This window comes from Sciurus carolinensis, chromosome 11 (assembly GCF_902686445.1).
Source record: "Sciurus carolinensis chromosome 11, mSciCar1.2, whole genome shotgun sequence".
NCBI classification, from domain to species: Eukaryota; Metazoa; Chordata; class Mammalia; order Rodentia; family Sciuridae; genus Sciurus; species Sciurus carolinensis.
Window position 1 is genome coordinate 15,367,572 of NC_062223.1, and position 14,441 is coordinate 15,382,012.

At 40.8% G+C, this 14,441-nt stretch overlaps 1 protein-coding gene across 1 annotated transcript; it reads right to left on the reverse strand.

Annotated features, from left to right (window-relative positions):
* Window positions 1-1,560: 1,560 nt before the first annotated feature.
* Window positions 1,561-2,496, reverse strand: LOC124960437 (olfactory receptor 4D9-like). The gene has a single exon (XM_047519201.1). The coding sequence runs from the start codon at window positions 2,494-2,496 to the stop codon at window positions 1,561-1,563; it is 936 nt and encodes a 311-aa protein (XP_047375157.1).
* Window positions 2,497-14,441: the final 11,945 nt, after the last annotated feature.

The following is a 14,441-nucleotide window of genomic DNA, read 5'->3' on the forward strand; positions in this document are numbered from 1 at the left end:
TGGGCTTAGATTTATCCCCTTTGGGTGCATCCACTGAAGCATTCCTGCTCTACATGTCCTTCACTCTGGAATGGAACCTGGGCCTTCCATAAGTCACCTAGACCACCCCAAATGAATCCTCGGAGAGGTCCTGCTGAGACTGACTTCGGAGATCCATCCCCTCCCACGCCCTGCTGTGACCATCCACATTATCAAGGATGCGGAGACTGCTGTGACCTGGAGCTGCATATAATTTTAAAAGTTGTGGCATTGTCTCTGGCACATCCTCCGTCAACTGTGCCTAATATTTGAAATATTCCAAGAGCAGAACTTGGAGGCCAGCACCAAGGGAGGAACAGTAGAGTGATATAGCTGGTCAGTGAAGGGCTTTGGTCTACAGCAGGCTTCCTTTGCCTTGTTTCCTCCTAGATCCCACCATGCAAATGTTTCTTTACTTCCTTCCCATTATTCTTGCCCCGTGGGAGGTGAGACTGAGTTGTTGCAGGCCCATCAACATATCCAGTTCAAATTTTATTTCCAGTTTCAGCGATATGCTTACCAGTAGGTTTCTAGGAGACCGACTAGAATCAAATGATATTTTCTTCCTTCCTTAATGAAGCGGTGCTAAAGAGCATCCTATAAAGAATGAGGAGAATGTTAGAATGGGCTGACTTGTAATCTTTAGCTGATCCATCCCTGAATGGTGGAAAGCACGTTTTCTTCTTAAGATTTTGTTTCTGGCGCCCGTGTGAGTCAGGCATGTTCTAGAGATGCAGGTGGGATAGGATTCCTTTCTTCTTGGAGGTTTGGTCAGGAATGAATGATTGTAAAGTGACATTGCAATTCTCATAGGAGTCTGAAGTCTTGCAATATGTCTTCTTTCATGAAGTAAGGACAAATAAGCACCTTTTGTGACACTACAACAGAGGAGACATTTTTACACATGAAATAGTTTCAGATTCTGTCAAATCCTGTCAGAGGCAGCAGGAACAGTAAAGTGTGTACTTCGGTGGGGGTTGGCTACTCTTGCCTCTGCCATTAATTAACTAGGAAATCTTTGATAGAATATGAAACTTCTCTCGTCTTATGCAAGGAAAATTCAGAGACTTCCTTAGAAAAATGGAAAACAATTCTCCAAGGTTAATAAAGGAAAACCAATTTCTACGTAAGGAAAAGTAGTTGGATTTATAGACTTTGAGTCTGTCTGATTTGTGGAAGTCATTTTACTAATTATCTCCTAGGCAACACATGATGTTACCACAACTCAAATATCAAGAGATAATTTCTGTTTAGACTCTCTTCCCTCACCTGTCAGATGAGGTGTTTGCATGGTATAAGCATTTGAGTTCCTTTAAGAGCTGACAATTATAGACGTGAGGCTCTAAGTTGCCAACAGCCTCACCCAAAGAAAACCTTACTGAGGTGAGGCCGTCTCAGGACAGCCTTATTAGAGGACTCCATTGTAGGGCAAAGATAAAATTTGGTCTCAAGATGGCATATTATAGGGAACCTTCTATTGCGTTATGAGGAAATATTTTTTTTTTTTCCAGTTCTTATTTTCCAAGCAGGAATTCCTAGCATCTATTGCTTTTTGGAAGGTCCAAGTCTTTTCTTCAGTCTCCTCATGGCTGACTTCATCTCATGGTTCCTCAGGGTGTAGATCATGGGGTTCAGGACGGGGATGATGACAGTAAAGGTGACAGAGACAGCTCTGTCCATGGGGAGGGCAGTGAAGGGCCGGGCGTAGACATAGATGCAGGGCACAAAATGCAGGGTCACCACGGTGATGTGGGAGGTGCAGGTGGAGATGGCCTTCCTCCTGCCCTCTCCAGTGTGTGACCTCAGCATCATCAGGATGACCGTGTAGGACACCAGGAGGAACACAAACCACAGGGTGGAGATCAAGCCATTGTTGGAAATCATTAAGACCTCAAGAGCGAAGGTGTTCGTGCAGGCGAGTTTGAGGACCTGGGGGACGTCACAGTAGAAACCATCAACAACATTGGGTCCACAGAAGGGGAGTGGGAGCAAGAGGGAGATCTGCACGATGGAGTGGATGAAGCCCCCCACCCAGGAGGCCACGATGAGGGCGGTGCACCTCCCCCTACTCATGATGGTCACGTAGTGCAGGGGCTTGGAGATGGCCATGTAGCGATCAAACGCCATGACAGAGAGGGAGAAGATGTCTGCCCCGCCAAGGAGGTGGAAGAAGAACATCTGGGTGATGCACCCATTGAAGGAGATGGCCTTTCTCCTTGACAGGAGGTCCACCAAGACCTTAGGAGCAGTGATGGAGGAGAAGCAGATGTCCAGGACAGAGAGATTGCGGAGCAGGAAGTACATGGGGGTGTGAAGGCGGGACTCCCAGGTCACAGCGACCATGATGAGGAGGTTCCCCATCACAGTTGCTGTGTACACACAAAATAAGAACAGAAATAAGAGCAAGCTCAGCTCTGGGGACTGGGTCAATCCTTGAAAGATAAATTCTTTCACCCTGGTGTAATTTCCCTGCTCCATTGGATCATGTTTCTTCTACTTCTTCAACCACCTAGGGAGAAAATACTCCTGTTATAGAAGGTACATCATTGAAAACAAAAAGAAGGAGAGGCATGTGCTTTGGGTGTTTTTTTAAGAGCCGTTTCCTATTTGGGTGAGAATGTCTAAGGTAAGCTGTCCTTGGTGGATTATTGGTGTTTTAGTCAGCTTTTTCATTGCTGTGACTAAAGGACCCCACCAGAACAACTGTAGAGGAAGAAAATTTACTTAGGGGCTCATGGTTTCAGAGGTCTCCAACCACAGACTGTAGGTTCCATTCCTCAGGGCTTGAGGTGAGGCAGAACATCATGGTGGAAGAGTGTGGCAGAGGGAAGCAGCTCACATGGTGATCAGGAAGCAGAGAGAGAAACTCCACTGGCCAGATACAAAATACATACCCCATAGCTGCATACCCAATGCACCGCTTCCTCCAGCTGTACCCCACCTGCCTCCAGTTACTACTCAGTTAATCCCATCAGGGATTAATCCACTGGTTAGTTAATGCTATAACCCAAACATTTTTCCTCCAAACCTTCTTGCGCTGTCTCATAGGTGAACTTTTGGGGGACACCACATCTAAAAGTTAACAATTGGTGTTTCTTCAATTCTCTCAGAGTGGAATAAAGAGTGGATTTCTAATGATGTCATTGATCGACACTGATCTATTGGTATGTTCATAAATTTCTTCTTAACAAATCTCAGGGTTGGAAAATTCTAGATATTCTATATTCCCCTTGAAAATTTACTAAATTCTCTGAGAAGTAATGATTCTTGTTTAATTATTTAACCCAAATTCACCACAGACCCTGCTCTTCCCTTATTTATATTGATCCAATCTAGTCTTCCACATGACATTATTTGAGAGATACTGACTACAATGCACTATTACAGATTTCCTGTAAAATACAATTCTTTGAAATCATTGCAGGTATGATCAAATCTAGCATTTAAAGAACTACCTGATTTGATCATACCGGCAATTATCATGGAATATCATGGAATATCATTCACTGATAAAAAGAAATAAGATACTAAGGCATGGATGGACACGGAGGAACTAAATGCATATTGCTGAGTGAAAGGAGCCAATCTGTAAAGGTAGGAGCTGTATGATTCCAAGTATGTGGCATGCTAGTAAGGACAAAACTCTAGGGACAATAAAGTGGTAAGTGCTCACCAGGGACTGGGGTAGGAAGAAGGGGAGGGGTGAATAGGTAGAGCACAGGAAATTTTTAGGGCAGAGAAACTATCCTGTGTGATACTCTATAGGTACCTATGATACTGTAATCTATGCTGTAACTACCCTGGATGATACGATAATCTTGGATATGACATTACGCATTTGTCAAAACCTGTTGAAGTGTACAACAGAGTGATCCCTAATGTAAGTTATGGACTTTAGTTACTAACACTCCAATATTGGTTCATTGGTTGTTAACTAATGTACTACACTAATGAAAGATATTATTAATGATAAGGGAAACTGGTGGTGGTGGAGAGAGGGGGTATATTTACTATTTAATTTTTCCTTTTCTAAATTAAATTAAATTTTTTAAAAAATTTACAGACTGCATTTTAATTCATTGTACACAAATGGGGTACAACTTTTTGTTTCTATGGTTGTGTGCAATGTAGATTCACACCATTTGTGTAATCATACATGTACATAGGGTAATGATGTCTGTCTGTGAAACTAACACTGCTCTAAGAAATAAAATCTATTTTGTTAAAGGACAGATGTGCCAAAGGATAAAAAGATTTAAAACATAATGCAAAGATACACACTTTTTAAACTTTTATTACCAAACTTTACTTCCTCCAAATCCTAATTCAGTTCTTTCCCCTGCTTCACACTCTGTTCCAGAGAGTGTGAAATAAGTTTAAAATAAGTGCAACGATTTTGGGTGTTGATACACATCTGGATATAGTGGTTTTGTTAACTGCTCAAAATGAAATTGCCCGTTGAAGTTTTTGGTTTTTAAAATCAGTTTTGCTGAGATGTAACTTACCTATGATAAACTTCACATATTTAAAGGATATAATTTGATGGCTTTTAACATTAAGATACATAATGTGTGTATATATACTTATTTGTATATATGCATACATAATATCTATCAATCTAGCTATCTATCTATCTCTCATCTATCTAATCTCTCAGAGACCACCATAATTAGGATAAATAATATTTTAATCACCCCACAACATTTCCTGGTGCTCCTGAGAACAGCAGAATTATCAGACCAAAGCAATTGTCCTAGACCAAAATCTAGCATGGCATGTTAGTCAACTTTTTGTTGACAAAATACTGGAGATAAAGAACTCAAAAAGAAGAAACGGTCATTCTGGCTCCTGGTTTCAGAGGTTTTAGTCCATGCTGGTTGCCCCTGTGGTTTTGGGCTTGTGGCAGCTCAGGACATTACATCATGGTGGTATCACGTGGGAGAGGATGGTCGCTCATCTCACGGCAGCCGGGGACAAAAAGAGGAAGGGGCTGGGGTCCCCCACACCTCCCTCCAGGGCATGCCTCCATGACCCACTTCCTTCTTTTCTGTTTCTCCTCCTAAATGTTCCACCACCTCCCTACAGTGCCAAGGCTGGTGACCAAGCCTGCAGCCCTTGGGCCTCTGGGGCACATTTAAAACCCAGCCATAACGCATGGCTTCTAGCAGCGAAAGGTCGTAAGGCCGAGTCCCCAGGTCGCCCCAGCCCCTCATTAAAATGCCTGCTGCCCCAGAAAGCCCAAAGCTGCGGGGAGAATTGACGGTTCATTCTGTGGACACCCTGACCATGGGCCCCTGACCTGCCTTTCTTAGAGCATTTACTAAAAAGAGCTTGCAACTGTGAATCAGTGTCACTTGAAACCTCAGAAATTTCTTTCTCAAGGACCCAAGAGAGTTTCTTTGTCTTTTGTCAGGAAGGAGGGCGCCTCTGCCTCTGGTCCCTGCAGGAGGGCCTAATCCTAACTGGTAATGGCTCTGGCAGACATGCCTGCCTAGTCGCATTTGCGAGCCAGTCCTCTGGAATTTTCTACCTCCAGATCCTGACCCACGGTTCTTCCTTGCCTTCATTTGACCCTTAAAATGCCCGCATCGCTGCCACACAAATGACTTTGGGACTGGCTCTTTCGTCCTTTGCTAGTTGCTGAATAGAGTCTGTTTCACGGTTCTAGCCAAGTCTGACTGTGTCTTTGACCTGCCTTGGTCCCCTTCCCTCCACGTTCCCTCCATACCGAGGCCAGCTCTGGGCCTGCTGTTAACATCCGAGCTCTCTGGCTTCCACAGGCCTTTTCCTCTCATTTCTTACCAGAATAGAACTTGTAGTTAGCTAACTTTCCTCCTATGGTCTTTCCTTTGAAGTTGAAGCCACACAAAGCTAATTCTATCATCTTACTTCCATCTCTTCATCCAACAAGAACTCAAGAGGATTTAATTACTTTCAAATGTTTTTAGTTTTTAAAAATGGCCAAGTAGTTTCTTTGGAGTAAATATTTTAAAAAAAATTTTTAAAAATCAGAACACATGCGGTTATTCAGATAATGCATAGAGGGTTCTTTTGTTGTTTTTTTATTTTGAACTACAAAAGAAAATAACACAGTAGAGAGATGTAATGTACAAAGCTGCTCCCCCTGACCTTTCTGGTGCAGCCACTTTCCCCGCCTCCCAACTACTTGTCAATCTGTGAACATCCTAGCTAGCTATTGGTTCATCAGTCAGCTTGCAAGTATCCTTCTCCGTTATTGGTCCCCTGTTAGCCCTGGGGAATTCAATTGCTTTACTGTAGCTACCCCGCCATCTTTCCTCATCTTTTTCTCCTACTCACTTTCTCTATCTTCCTCGCTTTCACACTTTCTTGTGCGGCCCTTTCTCGTTCCCTTTCTTTTCCTCTCATTTTCTCTCTTACCCTGCAGGGAGACACTCTGTTTGCTTAATAAAGTCCCTTATGTGATTTCCCGTGTCCGGCGTGGTTTCCGTGGGATCCCTTACAAGAGAAAAGACCCTAGCTTGAGAGACATGAGCTTTGATGCCAACCTCAGACATTGATGGAGCAACAGTGCAGTCTTATTTTTTTATTACTGGAGATTGAACTAGGGACACTTAACCTCTGAACCACATCCCCAATACGCTTTCCCCCACTCCCCTTATATATATTTTATTTAGAGACAGGGTCTCACTAAGTTCCTTAGGGCCTCTATAAGTTGCTGAGTATGACTTTGAACTCATGATCCTCCTGCCTCAACCTCCCAAACTGCTGGGATTACAGGTGTGCACCTCTGTGCTTGGCTGTTTTTTTATTTTTTTAAACCCAGGATCTTATTCATGCTAGGCAAAAGGTCTATTCTTGAGTTACAACATCAGCCATCTTTATTTTTTATTTTGAAATAGGGTCTGTCTCAGTTGTCCAGGCTGGCCTGGAACTTGTGACCCTCCTGTCTCAGCCTCTCTAGTAGCTGGGACAACATGTGTGTGACAGCATGTCCAGCAACAGTGGACTCTTTAAAGGTACCTAGAGTTCAGTCTTTCATCCGTGAAATGGGAGCCACTGGTGACTCAAGTCCCTTTGAAGACAGGCGAGCAGCCCGTAAGCAGTATTCAACGAACCTGCTCATGCCAGCTCTTGGAGCCTTAACACTCAACTCTTCTCCATAATGTGGTCCTCAATTACCTGATGACAGGCACAATTTCATTCTGCCCGTTGCTTAGTCATTGTCAAACCTCAAGTAACTACAGACCTCAACTAGCCAGGTTTGTTTCTTGACATTTTACTTTAAGCTGATTGGCACTGGCAAGCAAAATTTCAGAGATCAAGAATTCTAAGAGCAGTTTGGGTAGTGGGTAAGTTTCACAACCCACAATGACCACTTTTAGATTTTGGGCCTATTGCTTTCTAGATGTTTAATCTTTGGATAGTTATCCAGTATTTCTATGTTTACTTATCTGAAAAGTTGAGCTAATTACGAGAGAATTAAATGAGATGACTCACGCAGGAAGTCGAGAAGTATGTCTGATGTTCTTCAATACATTTTAGCTATGTTTATTGCCGGCTGAATTCAGACATAAATACCTTCTGAGTCCACCTCTTCAGTACTGTATAGTCTGTCCTGATATTTAGAACAATTACCCTGAGACATGGCAGGAACCGTGTATAAGTTATCTATGGTTGCATGACAAATGGTCCTAAACTTAGTGGTTTAAAAAACAAAATTTGTTTTCTTACACAGTTTCTGAAGATTAGGAAAGTGGGAGGAGCTCAGCTAGTGGGTTCTGGCTCAGGATCTCAGGAGATTGCGGTCGCAATGTCAGCCAGGTCTACAGTCATCTTGAAGCTTGACTCATGGAAAGATCTGCTTCTGTGCTCACTGGTGTGAATCTTGGTAACAAGTCCTAGTTCCTTCCTTTATAGGTCTCTCTATCGGCCTCTTCGTGACTGACTTCCCCCAGGACAAATGATCTGAAATAGAAATTACCCCAGACAGGAGCCTAGTATGCATTGTAACTTCATCTTCTAAATGATGCTCCTGGTTTACTACATAATGGTGGAACTTTGAGAAAAGGGGAAGGCATTGGAGACTGGCTGCTAAAAATACCCCAAGTACTTAATGTCCAAAATTTACTCCTGAAGCACAGGATTGAGGCTCAGATCTTGCATCCCAATCCTGGTCACCACTTAATTGTCTGTGTAACCTTGGGCAAGTTATTTAGTCATGTCTCAGTTTTATTCTTTTGTGGATAATCATCATAATCACGCTTGTCCTCCAGAGAGAAGTTGGGGGATAAAGTAAGATAATGTATGCAAAACACATATACTTCGTTGCCTGGTGAGCAGAAAGTTCTCAATAAATACTATTATTATTTTTACTTGCTATGCTATGTTTACTACAGCAGAAAAGTAGAACACTATACGTAAGAAAGATTCTTAGCAGAGTGTGGCAAGAAGGAAGGTATCTGATTGGGGGTAGCTATAACATCCAAAGAATTAGAAATTCCCACGTGTGAAGAAAGAGCAAACAGGGTGAAACACTATCAGCTTTTGGCACCTTTGATGACAGCCCAGGGCTCTTATCACCAGGGGGCTTCTGTGAGTAGGAGACAGCCTGATTAGTTTCCCTGAAGCTCAAGGTCCTCTTCTTGCCATTCTAGGTTCAAGTGGAAAATTCCATCTCACCTCTGCAGGTGACATTTTGAATGTAAGTGTGGTTCATTTGTTACAGAGATTACTTGGCATTGATAGAGTTACAGATCAGGATGGTGAAGAAATAAAACACTTCCATTTTCAGTAATGATTTATATAATGATTTTTTTTTTTGTATCTATATTATGAAACTCTAAAAAGATGAAATTCACACCAAGCTGTTATTTGTACATTTGACCCAGGCCTCAGGGGTGTCAGTGGGACAGCCCTGGTCTGGCTGGAGGGTTAGCATGGGTTTCTCTTGAGGGGTGCTGGGCTTGAGCTGTAGGGCTCCTCACCTGCCTGACCTCTGCCCAGGTTCTGGCAGGAGCCCCGGGAATATGTTCAGATGGCCACATGTCTCTACAGTTTTCAAAAGTAAAATATTATCACCACAATCAGTTAAGACTCGTGTCTACTCCAGCCTCCCTTCCATCATAGTTCTTATTCTGGGTGTCTTGGTAGTGGTCACAGGCATTTCGGAGATCCTGCTTTGGTGAAGTTGAACCAGGACATATACTTTTTGGGTCTACTGTCTGTATTTAAATGACCTTCAGTCACTAAATATTAATAGCAAATGTTTCATAGATCAGTGAATGTTAGAAGCAGGATTTTGAGTTTCATATTATATGCTTCATCATGAAGAGACTTTGAATGCTTTAGCTTAAAAGGGTACAAATGTCTTCTCAGCCAACTTCCAGCATTTGACCCCAGTTCCCCTTTCCTACCTGGTTCCAAAGTACTTTTTTTCTCCTCTGGCTGCCTCCTTGGACAGTGTGTTCTTTCCAAACAGGACTGCCTCTATGCTCATGGTTCTTCCTGGCCCCGAAATGTCCAATCACATATATGCTGGTCCTTATTTATTTTTTACTGAATGAATTGAAATACTTTATTCATTAATGAAGGTAAAAGGAAACTCATGATAGGGAGAATTGATACCTAGTGGTTGATATATTATCAGTTGATGAAGTATTTAAGTTTATTTACCACTCCCCAAAATATGATATGCCCTAAACTCTTATACAAAACAAAATGGGTAATGATTTTCTCCCAATTAAACAGTAATCCAAAAATGCAAATGACATGGTAACTGACAACTCGTGAAGCTGAAGTGACCTCTTCTAAACAACAGTAATAATAATAATAATATCATTTAAACCCCACCTTTTTTCTGAGTCCTGAGCATTGAACCCAGGATTTCACATATGCTAAGGAAGCATTCTACCACTGAGCTACATCCCTAGTCCCTAAAAAAAAACATTTTTGTTAACCAGAGGAAAAAATATTTTATCTTTCTGTTCTGTGTAGAAATCACAAAAATGTTAGCATCTGAAGAGGTAATAAACAGTGAAATAAATGAAAGAAACAGTGAAATAAATGAGATGAGTCAGGGAGTCAACTCATGGAAAAGCTCTATCTTAGGTCAGGCAGGTCTTGTCCAGGGACCTCTGTTTAACTTCAGGTCTTTGTTAGGACAGAGGCTCCAGCATTGAAGCCAAAGACTTTTCTCTCCCTAGCCTTTTCCTGGACTTCAGGTGCAGAGTAGTTCACTGAACAGAATTTGTGAGACTGATATACTTCTTGAGAACATTTTCCAGGCTCAGAGGTTGGGGCCCACTGCCCTGAGAGCTGATTTTATTGCCAGGTACTAGGCTTCTGAATTTTGGCAACCATAGTCAGATAATGAGAACAGAATGAAGCTTTCAAACATACGTTTACAATTTTTAATTTTTAAATTTGTCCTTTTTAGATATACATGACAGTAGAGTGTATTTTGACATATACATACATGGAGTATAACTTATTCTAATTAGGATTATGCTTTTACTTGTTTATTTCACTGTAGTGTATAAGAACCACAATAGGGGAGGCCCAATCATAGAGTATTAATTAAATGCATTTTTGGTAAGTCTCTTCAATTAGATTTCATGAAGCTTTTGAGAAGTTTCAGTAGTTTTATGTATGGTGGTAGAAAAGTTGTTCATGATGCATTATGCAAAAGAGGCAAGTTGCAGAGAAGCATGCATAGTAGGATTTATTTATAGGAAAAAAGTTCATTGTTTATAAGAAGTCTCAAAGAAGGTAATCAAAAGTGATATTTTAGAAATGAATTAATATGGAAGGATACTGGCTTATATGTGTGCACATGTGTGTATGTATATATATCCTATTGTTGAATATATAACAATTATTTATTTTAACAATTCCATGGAGTTTCCAAACCACCAGAGACTTAAAAAATAATCTAGATTATTTTTCTATCTCCTCTTATGTCTCTCATACTTCACATGGTTAGATTTAATAGCTTTTATAAGAAGGCTATCAACATAGGTGATAGAAAAAAGACAATTCTTGGGCCACTGTTAAATTCAAGACCAGAGAATAGTCAAGAACCAAGGGATGTATAAGATATCATATTTAGGGCCATCCAAGGGCAGTTGGGGAAGGACAGTAAACATGAATTGAAGTACTCTACTGCTGGGTATTTTACTTATTGCAGTTTATTGAATACTGACAATAAGACTGTGAGGCAAACCTTTTGTTTTACAGACGAGAAAATTGAAGCTAGGAGAATTTATTTGGCTAAAGTTATAAAAAGAATTAGTGAGGATTTCTGTGTGTGTATGTGACGTTAGGAACAAAAGAAAATAAAATAGAGAAGTATTATTTATAAGTTTTCCTTCCCTTTTGTTTTGGCAAGAACAAACTGAAGTCTCAAGGACTTCTCAGCAATATGAGCAAGAAAATTCATCCCAATAAAGCAGACTTATGACCTCACAGAGTCCCCAGCCTGATGGAACTTCTCAATTCCACTGTCCACAAAGCATACGCTGCTCCATCTCTTTGAACAAGCAGACCTTTCTATGTCCTTCATAGAAAGGACACCTTCTTAGTGTTGAGAAACAAATTATTATTCTCTACATTTCTCCAGTTTTTAGCTTCAATGGATATAATTTTATACATGTCAAGAGCATCGTTAACATCAAAACATTTCTAAATGTACAATATTTCAAAATCGATTATGCACGGGCATGCCTGAATAGACATACTGTCAGACATACAAGCACACTCCAAAATGCTCTAACTTAACATAAAGGTCTTGTTTAAAGTTCCAAACTTTAATTCCTACTCAAGAAGCAGGACTGGCCATCTGTTTGCATCAACTGACCTTTGGAGCCATTGATTACTGAGGGCTGTTCTCCCGTAGGGAAGACATGCATCCAGGCTTGGCTGCTTCAGCGTCTTCGCTCCTGGAGACTCCAAGAATCATCTTTACCTGGTTCTAAAACTGCCCCTCAGTGCCCCTGCCATGAGTGCCAGTCCCTCCCTCAGTCTCACACCCAATAGAAGAAGCACCAAAGGGAATATTTTTGGATGCGATTGTTGAGGTTGCATGGCCAGAGTTTCCTATTGGGATAAAGCTCTGTTGGGAGTTATTAAGTCAAACATGCACTGGAAGATGTGTGCGAAATACACTATGAAGGGAGGAGATAGATCCTTATAGGTCCTGCGATTAAAGCCCGATTACCTTTGCTCAGTGGGTTCATAGGGGACAGACAAATGTCTCTTTAAGTCACAGGTGCTCAGGGAAAATGAATAGACCTCCTTTCATGGTTTGCTCAATTCTTTTTTTTGTTGTTGTTTAAGAAAAGTTTTACTAATGTGTCAGTATTTCAGCAAAGTTATTGCAATGGGTTTAAAAGGCAGAGACACACACTGTAAGAAGCTATAAAGTAACAAAGTTTTATACAATTAAAATATTACACAGACCTATGGGATATGAGTAACTACCCATCCAGAAAATAAATGACATCTGAAAGGTTAAATCCAGTATTAGCACCTACAATATCTCTGAAAGTAAAACCTTTACCTGCTTTATTCTCTCCTAATATATTTCTTAACCTTCTTGGTTTGCTTAGTTCTGTCCATGTTTTCTTAGAAAGATGGTTTTCTTGTTGGCCTATTAGTGTACATAATCAGAAGCATCATAAGGACTGGAAAACAAATTTTCTCCTTGATTTTCACCACAATTCTCATATGAAGAGGGGACATATGCAGACAAAAACTGAGAACATGTTGGCACTGTTCATTCACCAAATATTCAGTCATGAAATATTTATTGAGCACTACCATTCCAGGCTCTATAGTTCCACAGGTCCCTGGAGTGGAGGATTCCATTTTCCCTTCTCAAAAATCTCTCAGAGTCAGCTCACTTCCAATGTCATTTTTGAAACCTCACCTCTCACCATAGATCTATGGAGAATCCTGTTTAGATATATTACACATCACCAACTTAAAATGGCTAGAATTGATCTGATCATTGTTATCAAGAATCAAACTCAGCTTTCCTGTAGTTGCCACTATCATTTTGTCAGGACTCAATATCTCTGAATTGCCTAACACACCCTTCACCCACCCCCCCTTTTTTTGTCTTTTATAATTCTTCCTGAATAAATTGCTTTCAGGTTTCACTCATAGTTGCAATGATTCTTTTCATCTTTTCCTTCTAGAACTTTTCACTCCTTGCCCTGGTGTTCACACCGTTGTGCGATTCCCTCCCCTTGTGTGTGGGCTGGACCTAGGGAATCACATCTAGTGAACACAATACAGCGACAGTGTTGGGATGTCCCTTTAGACTACGAAAGACTGTGACTTTGATCTTGCTGACGCTTTATCTTTTCCCTCTTGCTTGCCTGCTCTGATGCAGTAAGCGGCCATGCTGGAGAGACTCATAAGACAAGAAGTTGTTGCTCAGCAGCCAACTACCATTAAGGAACTGAAACCCTCAGTCCAAAGTTTTACATCATCACATGACCAATAATCACATGCATGAATATGGAAAGAGATTTTTCCAAGCTTAAGATGAGGTTACAACTCCCAGCTGACACCTGAATGGCAGTTTTGTGAGAGATCCTGAAGTAGATGACCCAGTTAAGTCATGCCCAGATCCATGATGCACAGAAACTTTGAAAAATGTGCATTGTTTTAAACCACTTAATTTTGGGGTAATATACCATGCAGCAATAGATTATTAATATAGTACTGAAATAATAGTCTATTTTATTGGATAAAAGCTATATTGACAACATTTTCCTTCAGACTTGAAAGATAAGTAATGCAGCAACAACAACAATAACTCTGTAGATCCCTCCAGGGTAGGATTTTGTGACTGTAATATCATGGATGCTTAAATATGTTTACTGTGGTGTCAACCATGATAAAGAAACTAAGCTGAAACAATTTGAATCTTTGAATTCTTCAGAAGTTCAGAATGATAGGATCTCCCCTAAACCTAGCCAGTTTGCACACAAAGATGAATTTTGTTTGCTTATGCAAAATACTGTGGAAATTTAAAATCATCTATCTATCTATCTATCTATCTATGTATCTATCCATCTATCTATCATCTATCTATCTCACTGACAGTTGTAGGATCGTATACATAACCTATCTAGGTTAAGCTAGAATCAGTTTAATATCATATTAATGGTTCTCTAAGAAAATGCCTCTACCTGAAGAAAAATATGAATGAATGTCAATAATTATTTGATGTTATGTTGAAAGGGAAATAAATCTAATGGTGCCGCTTTGAATTCAGCTGTCTTCCTCTGTGTTGGATGCAGTTTTTTGCTTGTGTAGCACAGGCAACTTTTGCTGGGTTGCCGCCATTGTTGGGGGTTCTAGCCTTGGGGACACACACTCTGATCGTGCAGGTCTTTGGCCACTTAAAATTCTGCTTAGTCACAAAGATCTTG